This window comes from Silene latifolia, chromosome 4, assembly GCF_048544455.1.
Source record: "Silene latifolia isolate original U9 population chromosome 4, ASM4854445v1, whole genome shotgun sequence".
Classification (NCBI taxonomy): domain Eukaryota; kingdom Viridiplantae; phylum Streptophyta; class Magnoliopsida; order Caryophyllales; family Caryophyllaceae; genus Silene; species Silene latifolia.
Window position 1 is genome coordinate 15,361,235 of NC_133529.1, and position 12,574 is coordinate 15,373,808.

General features: G+C 34.2%; 2 protein-coding genes across 2 annotated transcripts; one reads left to right on the forward strand and one right to left on the reverse strand.

The window, feature by feature from the left end:
* Positions 1-2,530: 2,530 nt before the first annotated feature.
* Positions 2,531-5,504, reverse strand: LOC141653092 (uncharacterized). The gene is made up of 2 exons (XM_074460733.1): positions 5,341-5,504; positions 2,531-2,837 (listed from the first exon to the last, which is right to left on the reverse strand). Exons 1-2 carry the CDS (start codon positions 5,482-5,484, stop codon positions 2,682-2,684), a joined length of 300 nt encoding a protein of 99 aa, XP_074316834.1. The 5' UTR covers positions 5,485-5,504; the 3' UTR covers positions 2,531-2,681.
* Positions 5,505-8,113: 2,609 nt separating this feature from the next.
* Positions 8,114-11,113, forward strand: LOC141652105 (putative polygalacturonase At1g80170). Its single transcript, XM_074459747.1, has 9 exons — positions 8,114-8,312; positions 8,400-8,528; positions 8,838-9,008; positions 9,125-9,145; positions 9,538-9,745; positions 9,835-9,916; positions 10,027-10,135; positions 10,217-10,333; positions 10,688-11,113. The coding sequence occupies exons 1-9, from the start codon at positions 8,148-8,150 to the stop codon at positions 10,964-10,966; spliced, it is 1,281 nt and encodes a 426-aa protein (XP_074315848.1). The 5' UTR covers positions 8,114-8,147; the 3' UTR covers positions 10,967-11,113.
* Positions 11,114-12,574: the final 1,461 nt, after the last annotated feature.

The window sequence follows — 12,574 nt, forward strand, 5'->3', positions numbered from 1 at the left end:
TAAATTATTGTTGTGTAGAGCCTATTAGGGTTGCGTTTTTGTCGTAAATATGCTGCGTTTTTTGGTAGTGACAATCGAAATAGTTTAGGGAAAAAAAACAATAAACGACGGTGGGTGGGTAGTGTCATGTGAAGTACATGACGGAGCCAAAGCCTTGTCGTGTGACTTATGACGGGTGCGGGGGCCTTGTCATGTGACTTACATGACGCTACCATGGCCATGTCATGTGATCTCGACGAGTGTGGCCATACGTCGTGTATTTCATGTGGGCTGGAGCCGTGTCTTGTAACCCACATGACATAGATTTTTTTTTTTTTTTTCGTGTATAATGTATTTGTTTTTTTAATCGGTTTTGTTATTTAAATACATTAAAATAATTTATGTCGAGTGTTTTAAGAGGGACCGTCTACATTACTAAATTAATTATTATAAAAATAGTCGCCAAAATACATTTGCGTAAAACGATATTTAATTTTTTTCTAAAACTAATTTGAAAGTCCAAGGGCAAAATAGGAATAAATGAAAAAATAGGGGGCGTAACAAGTAAAACAGGGGGCGTGATATAGCAATTCTCTTCTTAAATGCGAGCTAGCAAGTGGGAAGGATTAGCCATTTTTGGAGACATGTAGTGGACCTATACATAGAAGATAAGGATATGATCCCAATCAAAATCGTCACTATTGAAACAAACATTAGTCACTTGCGAATAAAGTTTTGGAAGAACAATGCTCCAACAGTTGGGAAGACGTATTGTTTCGGGATAGAATTTGGACGTGATCATTTAAGTATAGGACAATGATTAGAGGCTCCATCATGATTTATGGTATTTGTTAGGCGTGACTCGTGAGCTTAAGAGCATACACATTGAAGAGTATGTCCTTTTCCTCTTATTTCTTCTTTTTCCTTTTATTTTTTTGACACCTCATTTCCCATTATTTGAGCAAAGATCCTCTCCATTTCCTTCTCTCCATTTCTTGTCCATTTCCTCTCACAATCCCATATTATATTAGTATTCTACATTTATCTCATCTATCACTTGCACCATTAGATCGTAGTAAAGTATAATCCGGACCGTTAAAAGGAAATGGAAGGAAATGGAGAGGAGAAGAAATGGAGAGAATCTAAATTGCCATTATTTCATCCTCTTCTTAACATTTTCTCTATTTTTTTCCCACATCAAAGATGATCCTTTTATTCATCCTCTCTCAAATTTTTTATGACCAAAAAATAAAAAATAAACATATTACATGACACATGGTAGATGAGGGATGACTAGTGGGCACAAGGGCCAAGATTGTACTTCCTCTAAAAATAGAGGAAGTCATCCTCTTCCTCTTCAAAGAGGATGTTAAGAGTATATACCCACATTGAAGAGGACATCCTCTTAGATGAAAGAAAATGCTAAGAGGATGATCCATCCTCTTCAATGTGAATGCTCTAAGAGTCCATGCAAATTTGCCCTGTTTTAAATTAACAAAATCTAAATAATTTGAGTGACACCTTAAAAACATACTCCCTTCATCCCTAAATTCGTTTGTTATCCTTTGGTTTACACAAAAAAGGAAAGGAGAGGAGAGGTCAATTATTAAAAATGATGGAATAAATTGAGTGTGAATGATCAAATTACTCATCAAATTCATTCTTAAAATAGAAAGGACAACAAATGACTGAGACACCCCAAAATAGAAAAGGACAACAAATAATCGGGACAGAAAAAAGTATTTTTGAAATAATTCAAGTTTTATCGATTTAATCTTATGCAGTGAACCTACTCATGATCACTTAGATGACCAGCAAGGCTTTGTTTTATCTTAACCACATGTTTTGAGTGTGAGTAGTGGAAATGCAGTAGTGTTAAAAACTACTCGTAATTAGAAAAAGTTTATCGCGTGTGTGTTCCTATCCAACTTAAAAGCGGACTAAGCCAACTGGTTACACCCACAAAAAAAAAAAAAAAAAAAAAAAACCTAGTGAGCTCACCATTCGTAGACACGATACTAACTTTATTCGAAATTACGCAACTCTGAAAATAACTAATTTAAAATTATGGCCATGAATAACCCGATTTATGCTTGAATGGCTGACACTATCACCCAACACCAAAATGACTCGATAATAACACAATCAAACAACCCCGTCTGTTTTCCACCAGAATAACCCGTTGATAAGGTTGGCCTTTGCCCATTTCTAAGGGTGAGATTATACACATTTGATTTAATTAATATAGATATTGAGTTAGTATTTTAAAGCTTGTTTGGCTATTAGGATCTACGGATGGTTGAGCTGTCAGTGTCACTCAGGTAGCAGTGCGCGGAATTAGTTCCAACTAATCTGATCCATAACAGCTGCAATACATATGGGTCGGAGCTGAAAATTCAGTCGAACAACTGAACAAAAAGAAAACAAACCAAATCGATTGCAAACCGATGTGCAATAAAACCATGGTTTGAATAGTTCCTTTTTGTGTGAACTGTGAAGGCAATAAAGAGGAAACGTTTCGGCAAGCTTGCATTCAAGCAGTAATGACGAATTTACTGTAACTAATTTACTATTAGGTTGAGGAAGGTAACAACTTGTCTCTAAACATCATGAAAGACATAATACATGATTTAAACATCTGAAAGCACATACTTGTCTAGTCTTTCCTATAGTCAAGCAAGAAACTGAGGATAAGATAGTAGTTAAGCAGTTTCCTGTTCAAATTCGCCTTCTGATTCCTCTGCATTATCTGCATCGTCCTCCTCCTCTGCGTCATTATCGACATCTTCTTTATCGTTGTCGGCCTTCGTCTTCCCAATCACAATAGCATTGCTATTCATCTTCTTTATTTCATTACACTGCCAAATTCAAATAGCCTCCATTCCATCAGCATCCAAAATTCAAAATTGTACAAAAATAAGCCAAAGAAGAGTTTCAAGGTCATTTCTCAGAAAACAACGGAACCAAAACTATACGGATAAAATTTAGTAGGTTACGGAATCGGCCACTTGATCCAATTTGTAGCTATATGAGAATGTATCAGTTACCAAAATGGACATCAGTTAAGTAATATAAGCTAGCATCTACTAGAAACGACAATTTTCATCATCTAACATAAGACAGTCGCAATGTCCCACGTGTTTAAGTTCATGAGTCAATCAAGACGATAACACGAAACACTGTGCAGAAATCCCTTTCCAACAAGTTCCTGCTGATCATGCTGTGTTTAACCAATGAGAATTTAAGCCCTAGTCTCACTATTGGAAGCTAGAAAAGACACCACCATGCAAAACCTGGACACCCCCCGATACACAGGTCACAACTCACAAGCACGCATAAGACATAAACCTATTTATTAATGAAAGACACTAGTCAAGTCCTCCGATTACATTCTGCAGTCCCTGTATTACTCTTATTTTACCCAGCATTACTTTGCAAAAAAAAAAAAAAAACACGAAATTGGAGGATTTTCCACCCTACACTACTAGCAGCACAAGATTTGTCCCTTACAAGTTACACCTCAACAATACTAGCAAAAAAAATTCTTTTTTCTTCGATTCACAACCATTATAATATCCTTAATCAACCATAAAATTCAATTAGTGCATAATTCCAAATTCAAAAGGGGTCAAATTCCAACTCAACTGACATTGATACCCCGTATTAGATTAAAGAAAACACCCCTTTTCTTCAATTCAAAACCATTTTACTCACCCTAATTAACCATACGTTTCAATTAGTGCATAGTCCCAAATTCAAAAGGGTCAAATTCCAACTTAATTGACCAAGCCACGATTCCACTTACACCTACAACATGAACAATACTGTAAAAGAGTAAAACTACCTTTCTAGTTTCTACGCAAAAACATTAGCTCGCTCAGTTCTTCACCTCCAAGGCTCCAACTACACTCTCAAGTCTCAATTGTTTCAAGGGTAAGAAGCTATACATCTTGTTGTCATGGTATTTGGTACGGAGAAGTACAATGGATCCAAAACTACATGTACAATACTTCCTCCATTCAACTCCACTCTACCTATTTCACTTTTGTACACTATTCACAATTGTGTATTCAATTTCGATTTTCTCTCGATACGTAAGTGGAAATATATTCATGTGGGATCTTGTTTGATTCGTCTTTACGAGTACATTAAAAATATCTAACTTTTATAATTTTTGTAAAAACGTAGCTAACGATATTTAGCGCGTAAAACACGCGTTGACAAATGTGAAAAGGAAAAGTGGTAGAGTGGAGTTGAATGGAGGAAGTATTTGGTAGCTTACAAAATCGGCCACTTGATCCAAGGTCATTTCTCAGGAAACAAGCAGAACAAGAGTTTCACAAATCTGTAGCTATGTGAGAATATATCAATTACCAAATCTGACATCAGTTATCTATCGAAGTTGACTACACGTAATACAAGCTAGAGTCTACTAGAAACGCCATTTGCATCATCTAACATCTGACATCCGCTATGTCCCACAAGTTTGAGCTAATGAGACAATTAAGACAACACCACTAAAAACAATGCAGAACATCCCTTTCCAACAAGTTCTTGTTGATCATGCTGCGTTTGGAAGGTAGAAACGACACCACCATGCAAAACCTCGACTCCCCTCGATACACAGGTCACAACTCACAAGCACACAGCAGACATAAAACTACTTATTAATGAAAGACATTAATCAAGTCCTCCAGTTACACTCTGCAGTCTGCAGTCCCTGTATTACTCTTATTTTAGCCAGCATCACCAGCGAAAAAAACACGAAATTGAAGGGTTTTCTACATTCCACCAAATACCCTTACAACAGCTGAACTGCTGAAGCAATAACTCTACAGTACTAGAAGCACACGATTTGTCATTTCCAATTTTCATCTCAATAATAATCTCTCTAATTAATCATAAAATTCAATTAGTGAAAAATCCCAAATTCAAAAGGGTCAAATTCCAACCTAATTGACAATGATATTAGATTAAAAAAACTACCCATTTTCTTCATTTCACAACCATTTTAATCCCCTAATCAAACATAAAATTCAATTAGTGAAAAATCCCAAATTCAAAGGATCAAATTACTTCATTGACAATTATATTAGCTTAAAAAACACCCCTTTTCTTCAATTCACACCATTTTAATCACCCTAATTAACCATAAAATTTAATTAGTGCATAATCCCAAATTCAAAATTGTCAAATTCAGCAAAATTATCAACTGGGTCATTGGAATGAGTATGATTAAAACTTAAATCCCCAAATAAAGATTCAATCTTTAAGTAAGATGCAAATGAATAAATGGCAAAACAATCATAAAATCTGCAGTAAAAAGGGTAATTAAAAGGGGTAAAAGAGATAGAGGTAAACCTTATCCAAGAACTCGGCTTCTTCTAATGCTAAGAGTTCATCTTCGTTTTGAGCATTTGCAAATTGGTGTTGTAGAAGTATTGTTGCCGGAATTGTTTTCTCTGTTGAAGGAAACTGTGTCATGAACGCTGGAAATTGCAACATTTTTGTTCAATTTTTGTGCCTTTTTTTTCCAACCTTGTGCTTTTATCGGTTAAAAGCCGAGACGATCTTTTTATTGGTTAAACTTTCGTTTATGACTAAATGTGTACAAAAAAAAACCGTGTTAAAGAGAGTCTTACTCGGTAATTATTGTTGGGATATTGGGTTACTATTCATTGTTACATATGTAAATATGTTTAGATATGACTCGATCCAGAAAATTGGACCTGGACTTGACCATAACAAGTAAAAAAACTCGTCTTTCCAAGTTGTTAGCGAAAGTTATTGAAAACTGAAAAGAACTCAATGTACAATGGAGAGTGTTGATTCACGTAAAGCTTTGATAGTATCGTAACTTGGAATATAATTGAGATATTAACACGACTAAGGCCCTGTTCTTTCTGGCTTATTTTCACTTACTTGATTGATTAATTCGATTCGATTGATTATTTCGATTCGATTGATTCAGCTCATTCGATTGATTGATTGATTGATTGACTCCATTGATTCGATTCACTCGACTCCATTGATTGATTGATTGATTGATTACTCCATTAAGTTGACTCAAATTTCATTTCAAACCTTACTCTCATCTTAAATTTAATAGTTATTATTAATTTTGTTATCAATAATACTATTTTTTAATATTATTCTTTAATATTATTATTATTATTATTATTATTATTATTATATTTAATAATAATGTTATTAATAATTTATTTATTATTATTATTATTATTATGAATATTATTATTAAAATGAATAATAATGTTGTTGTTGTTGTTGTTGTTGTTGTTAAAATGAATAATAATGTTAATAATAATATTATTTATTATTGTTATTGTTATTATTATTATTATTAGTATTGTTGTTGTTGTGGTTGTTATAATTATTGGTATTATTATTAAAATTAATAACATTTATTATTAATATTATTGATGGGGCACGCCCAACCGACTTGACCCAATAGCCAATACGGGGTCATACAAGTCAACACGCTTGCCAACATGGTTACGGATTCGCTTGATACTCTACGAATCACGAATTGTTAAAAGCGAATTCTATCAATCGATTCATCGAAAATACATATAACGCATTTTCTATAAGCGAATCGCGAATCGATAAGGCGTATTCATAGCGAATATGGTAACCATGCTTGCTGACCATCATTTGAGGTACACATAGAAATCTATAAATACCTCATTATTCACCCATCAATGGTAAAATACTTCTCACCAACAACTTCCTTTCTCTAGAAGTAAGACTACTCGAGCTACTATGAGAAGGCACGGAAACCTTAGCTTCAAGCAAGGTCCCAACTATCCACCGATCGTAAGGCATCGGAGAAGGACCTGTGCGAACCCTCCGAGGCCCTATTTGTTACGCGTGAAAGATCCATCCGGAGAGAGCAAGCATAGGTTCGAGGTGCCATCGTCTGAAAGGAGCGCGTTGACCCGACCCGGATTCGAGCAACGCTTACTTGAGTGTTTTTATTCGAAACAATTATTTTTACTAATATCATTATTAATATTGACATTATTATTTATTATTGTTATTAAGAATATTATTAGTAAAAAATTACTATTTTTTCATTATTATAATTTATGATTATTCATATACTCCTCCCTCTATCCCGGTCAATTGTTGTCCTTTGGTTTTTGGCACAAAGACCAAGGAAAGAGGAGGGGCCAATTATAAATGACAAGCGGACCAAATTGAGTGTGAATGATCAAATTGCTCATCAAGTTCATTCTTAAAATAGAAAGAACAATAATTGAATGAGACACCCCAAAATGAAATAGGACAACAAATTACGGGACAGAGGAGTATAATATTATAATTTTTTTCTTAAAAATATTAATTTTAGTATAAATAGTATTATACTATGAATATTATTATTAGTACAGTTGATAATAACAATAATATTAAATATTATTATTATTAATATTAATATGATTATTTCGATTGATTAAATTTCAATTGACTTTATTGATTCGATTTAGTTCACCATTCATTTCGGCTCTATTGATTGATTGATCATTTCGGCTCCATTCGATTCGATTGATTTGATTGGCTCCATTCGATTCGATTCATTCGATTGATTGATTCAGCTCCATTCGATTCGATTCGATTCGATTCAGCTCTAAAAAGCCAGAAAGAACAGGGCCTAAGAAGATTGAATCGACCAAGTTTGACCTATTATTATTCGCCTAGTCTTCAGAGATGTAATATTGATCGGTCCAAAACTTCATAATCCAATACGACTGGATATGTAATTTGTAAATGAGTCGAGACACTCGCTTAAACTCGACGTAATTTAAATTGATGTATGTCTGTTTAAAATGTTTCCTTTACTAATATAAGAATATAACTTAATTAACAATGAAATTGCAAGTTAGAGCAAGTGTTGCAATTGTAAGGTAGTAAGGTGTACTGTAAGTAGAGGAAATCTTAAATTTGACATCTCATGCCATTTAAAAGAGTAAAGCAAAATTATTCCATTGAATTTTCATTTTCACTTATACTTCAAGTGTAGGCATGGAATTTATGGAAATATCTCCTCTTACTATATATATTTAGCATATTAATCTATACCTATAAATGGCAACCCAACTCCAATATATCAATATATGTTATTATAAATAAACATATTGTACAACAAACTCATGGCAATGTTGATTATTCTAGTCCTTAGCTTGTTGATCACAGTTCAAGGGAATGAAGATAGCTTTAGTAACATATGTAAACGAGGAGACGAAACTTGTGAGAAACGTGTCGTAAATGTGGAAGAATTTGGAGCAATAGGTGATGGAGTTTCTGATGACACCAAGGTTTCAATTTTAATGAACTTGGTTTTTGTTTGATCAATCTTATAACTGAAAGTTTATATTTTTTTGATGCTAATAAAAACATTGTAGGCCTTCATAAGTGCATGGAAGGCGGCTTGCAGTAGGCCGAAATCAGTGTTTTTGGTTCCGAAAAGGAGTACATACTTGGTGAATGCAACCATGTTTGCTGGACCCTGTGCTGGTAGACTAACTGTCAAGGTAACTCAGCTCTGTCTCTTAGAATAACCGTCTTTCTTTAATATTTGAGGTCACAAGATGAATGCCTAGCTAAGCGCATAAACACAACCAGGGGCGGAGCCAGGATTGACTGTTTCTCAATAATTTCTCTCCCTAGCTATGTTTCTATATATAGTTACATAATGTGACTCGCACCTGAAATAATCTCTCTGTGTTTTTAACAAAGGTTAATCTCGACTCGTTTAAAAAACCCTTAATACCGTCTAGCCGTCTAGGTCATGTTATTTTCTTAAGTAAAGTTGAATTATGGAGACCCTTTTGATGTTACAGATTGATGGTACAATAGTTGCACCATCCGATCCAAAGCATTGGAATGCTAAGTTCGGCCGCATGTGGCTCGGTTTTTCAAACCTGACTGGTGTTCTATTCAAGGGCAAAGGGGTCATTGATGGCTCAGGTAGTAAATGGTGGGCAGCTTCTTGCAAAAGAAACAGAACCAATGTAACTTATTAATTTTTTATGTTAACTAATCTTTAATCTTCAATTCTACCCCGGTTTAATTTTTGTGGCTAACTCGTCTTCAATTTGTGTTTTTTTCCCCCTGGATTCTACTACAGCCGTGTGTCGGAGCACCTACAGTGAGTATACTTTTACTCAGCATTTTCAATTGTCTCATCTGGTTTATTACAGGGTCAAAACTCGAAAGGGCCACAATAATGGCTAGGGTTGCGAAAATGGCTAAAATTATAACATTCACATTTTCTGGAAAATGCATGCTGGCAACGGGTGTACCTAAGAATTTCGCGAAAATGGCTAAAATTATAACTCGAAAATGCATGCTGGCAAACGGGTGTACCTAGGATTGCGAAAATGGCTACCTAAAATTATAACAAATCTAATCTTCTGATCGGTGTGGGTGTAGACTGATATTGTACAACGGGTGTACCTAAGAAATTCTCGTTTACACTAGAAACGTTATTATGAATTGTGATTATTCAAAATATAATGCTAGATGTTGTGAATGATGCAGGCATTAACACTAGAAAAAAGCTCTAATATAAGATTTCGAGATCTAACAATTCGAAATAGCCAACAGATTCATTTTGCTATTTCCCATTCAAATTCTGTTCGAGTCACAAATGCTGTAATTACTGCTCCAGGAAACAGTCCTAATACCGATGGCATACATATCACTCAATCAACTAATGTTTTTCTTAAGAAATGCTCTATTGCAACAGGTACATTTACATTCTTACTTGGTTTACGAGTTCAAGACTGAGACCGGTATCTATATATTAATCTGTCAACGTAAATGCAATGATATCAGGTGACGATTGTATATCCATTGTTAGCGGCAGTTCAAATATCAAGATGAAATTAATCTATTGTGGTCCTGGACATGGCATAAGGTTTGCTTTTTTTACGTGTACAATGACTCGTATTAATATAACACCGTCTTATCAAGAGGATTTGATATCTTCCCGATTTGAGTAACCGTCTTTTTTCCGTACCATTGTAGCATAGGAAGTCTAGGGAAGAATAACGCTTCAGATTTCGTACACAATATAGCCCTAAACGGCGCGTTTATGAGAAATACTACCAATGGTCTAAGGATTAAGAGTTGGCAGGTACTATATTGGTTTTTTTTTTCTCGATTTAAGGCGTTAGACGATAAATTATATTTCAGATAATATTTTCACTATATGCAGGGAGGATCGGGTTATGCACAGGCGATAAAATTCGAAAATGTGATAATGGAAGATGTTCAAAATCCTATTATTATTGATCAGTTCTACTGTGATTCCTTCAAGCCTTGTGCTAATCAGGTGATCCTTACATTTTCATATAATTCTTTTTTATAAGGTAAAGAAATTAGATTGATTGAAAATCAACCTAAAACATCCTTGGGGATAAGAACGGTAAAAAAATTCCATGATTTTCAAATTATTAACACGAAACTCTTGTTAAACAAGAAAAACTTTAAAGTCCAAAAAAGAGAATAATATAAAATAAAAAACTTAAGAAATAGTCTTCTTAAAATGAGCGGAGTCTTCTTACATCTCCATATAAATTGGCGATCATTATGTATATGGATAGAACTTATTACAGAATCTCGAAAAACAAGTAATTTCAGCATATACAATTTTATACTCTATAACATGTTTTTTATGTGTTTTCAGACTAGCGCAGTGCAAATAAGTGACATAACGTATCTAAATATATTCGGAACAACCACAAGCAATTTCGCCACAAAGTTTGCTTGTAGTGACACCGTCCCATGCAAGAATATACTGATGGCGAATATTGTGTTGGTAAAGAAAAATGGCACGGCTGAAACGTTTTGTAATTCGGCCAATGGTTTTGCGTTTGGGTTCATTGATCCACCGGCTGATTGCTTGAGCTGCAGTGATTTGTATGGCTTGAGATCTCCGACCAACTTGATGCATCAAATAAAATGAAGCCAATTAGTGAACGAGTTTAGACATGTATGGATTTTTATGTTTGTCTATCGGATTTACAATTTGACTCATGTAAATAGTTTTTACTAGAGGACGTACTCGGCTGATCAAGTAGATGGTGTTGTTTTTACCGTGGATTCGAGTTAATTAACACTCAGACCGTAGATGATTAATTACGATGTTAATATTGTTTGACAGTTTCCCAAAAATAAATCTAATTTGAACGTTTTAATCAAGAAAGTATCAGGAGACCGTTGTTGCAACTTGCAAGCTTCTCTAAATTTTACATCAATTTATAAGTATAATTCTATATGACAAAATTATAAGAGTTAAAATCGAATTCTATTATGCTTTTTATTAAATAAAATAATTTAATATTTATACATTTTTGCCATAAAATTGCAGAAGTACACATAGTATATCAATATATATACGTACATTATTAGTAATTCGCATTATTATACAACAGAAAAAAAACACTCTCCTTCAAATTGTAGTCCTCCTCTCCTAGTCTACCACTTTTTCTCCTTTGGAAATCTTCATCATTTTGCTTGCCCTTGCAATACCGTTGCCAATTTGCCATGTCTGCACATCTTCTTCAGGTGTACAAACCCAATGACCTTTATACCACAGCAGTGACATGGATTTCAACACCTTTTTTTATTCTTATTATGTCGACATCTTTTTATTCCCACTTTTATTGAGAATGTGATCTTTTGAATTTCCCACTTCTACCCCTTGATAATTTCTTCATCCACGTCCAAGGCCACAACTACTAGCGTAACACAAATATTACCTTCATTATCATGTTGAATTTGGCCAAACTTGATTTTGTGGCCCTAAATATCTCCGGCAATAATTATTCTAATAATTGGCGTTTGAGGCTGGAATACATCTAGATGCTAATAGTCTTGATGATACTATTTGCTATTAAAGTGGGAGATACTACATCGGCCAAAATAAAGCTAAAGTTGTGATTTTTCTCCGTCATCATCTCCATGAAGAGCTGAAACTGAAGTATGAATGTTTAACTATAAAAGATCATTTCAGCTTATGGACTAGACTAATCTAAAAGAAAGGTATGACTATCTTAAAAACCTAAAGCCAAATATGCATGAATACACATAAGATTATAGGATTTCAAATCTATACGTGATCATAATTCAGCTATATATTCAGAATTACTTCACAGTTCACTTTATGTGAAGAAAAAGATTCTGACTAAGATATACTCCCTCCCAGTCACTATAATGTTCCCTCTTTCCCAAAACGGATTATTCAAGTAATGTTCCCCTTTCTATTTTTAGAAACTTTTACTCTTATTTTATTCATTTCTCTCTCCTATCACCAAACCCCACACAACTCTTTTACTCCTATTTTATTACTTTCCTTTATGTTTTGGCCCCACAATTCTTTATTTAACTACTAATAATTCATACCTCTCTCCTACCACCAACCCAACACAACTCTTTTACTAATATTTTAATACTTTTCCTTAAGTATCGTGCCCATATCAAAGGGGAACATTATAACGACTGGGAGGGAGTATTGAAAAAAACCATATCAAACCTTTTATGGATTGCACATGTCGCAGCAATATCGAGGTTT

Bases quoted from the DNA above. Each gene is read 5' to 3' on its own strand.
- LOC141653092 (XM_074460733.1), bottom strand. From the start codon at position 5,484: ATGTTGCAATTTCCAGCGTTCATGACACAGTTTCCTTCAACAGAGAAA. The intron at 2,838-5,340 runs GTTTACCTCTAT...TGAATTTGGCAG, and splicing joins AAGCCGAGTTCTTGGATAAG to TGTAATGAAATAAAGAAGAT.
- LOC141652105 (XM_074459747.1), top strand. From the start codon at position 8,148: ATGGCAATGTTGATTATTCTAGTCCTTAGCTTGTTGATCACAGTTCAA. The intron at 8,529-8,837 runs GTAACTCAGCTC...TTGATGTTACAG, and splicing joins CTGGTAGACTAACTGTCAAG to ATTGATGGTACAATAGTTGC. The intron at 10,136-10,216 runs GTACTATATTGG...CACTATATGCAG, and splicing joins TAAGGATTAAGAGTTGGCAG to GGAGGATCGGGTTATGCACA.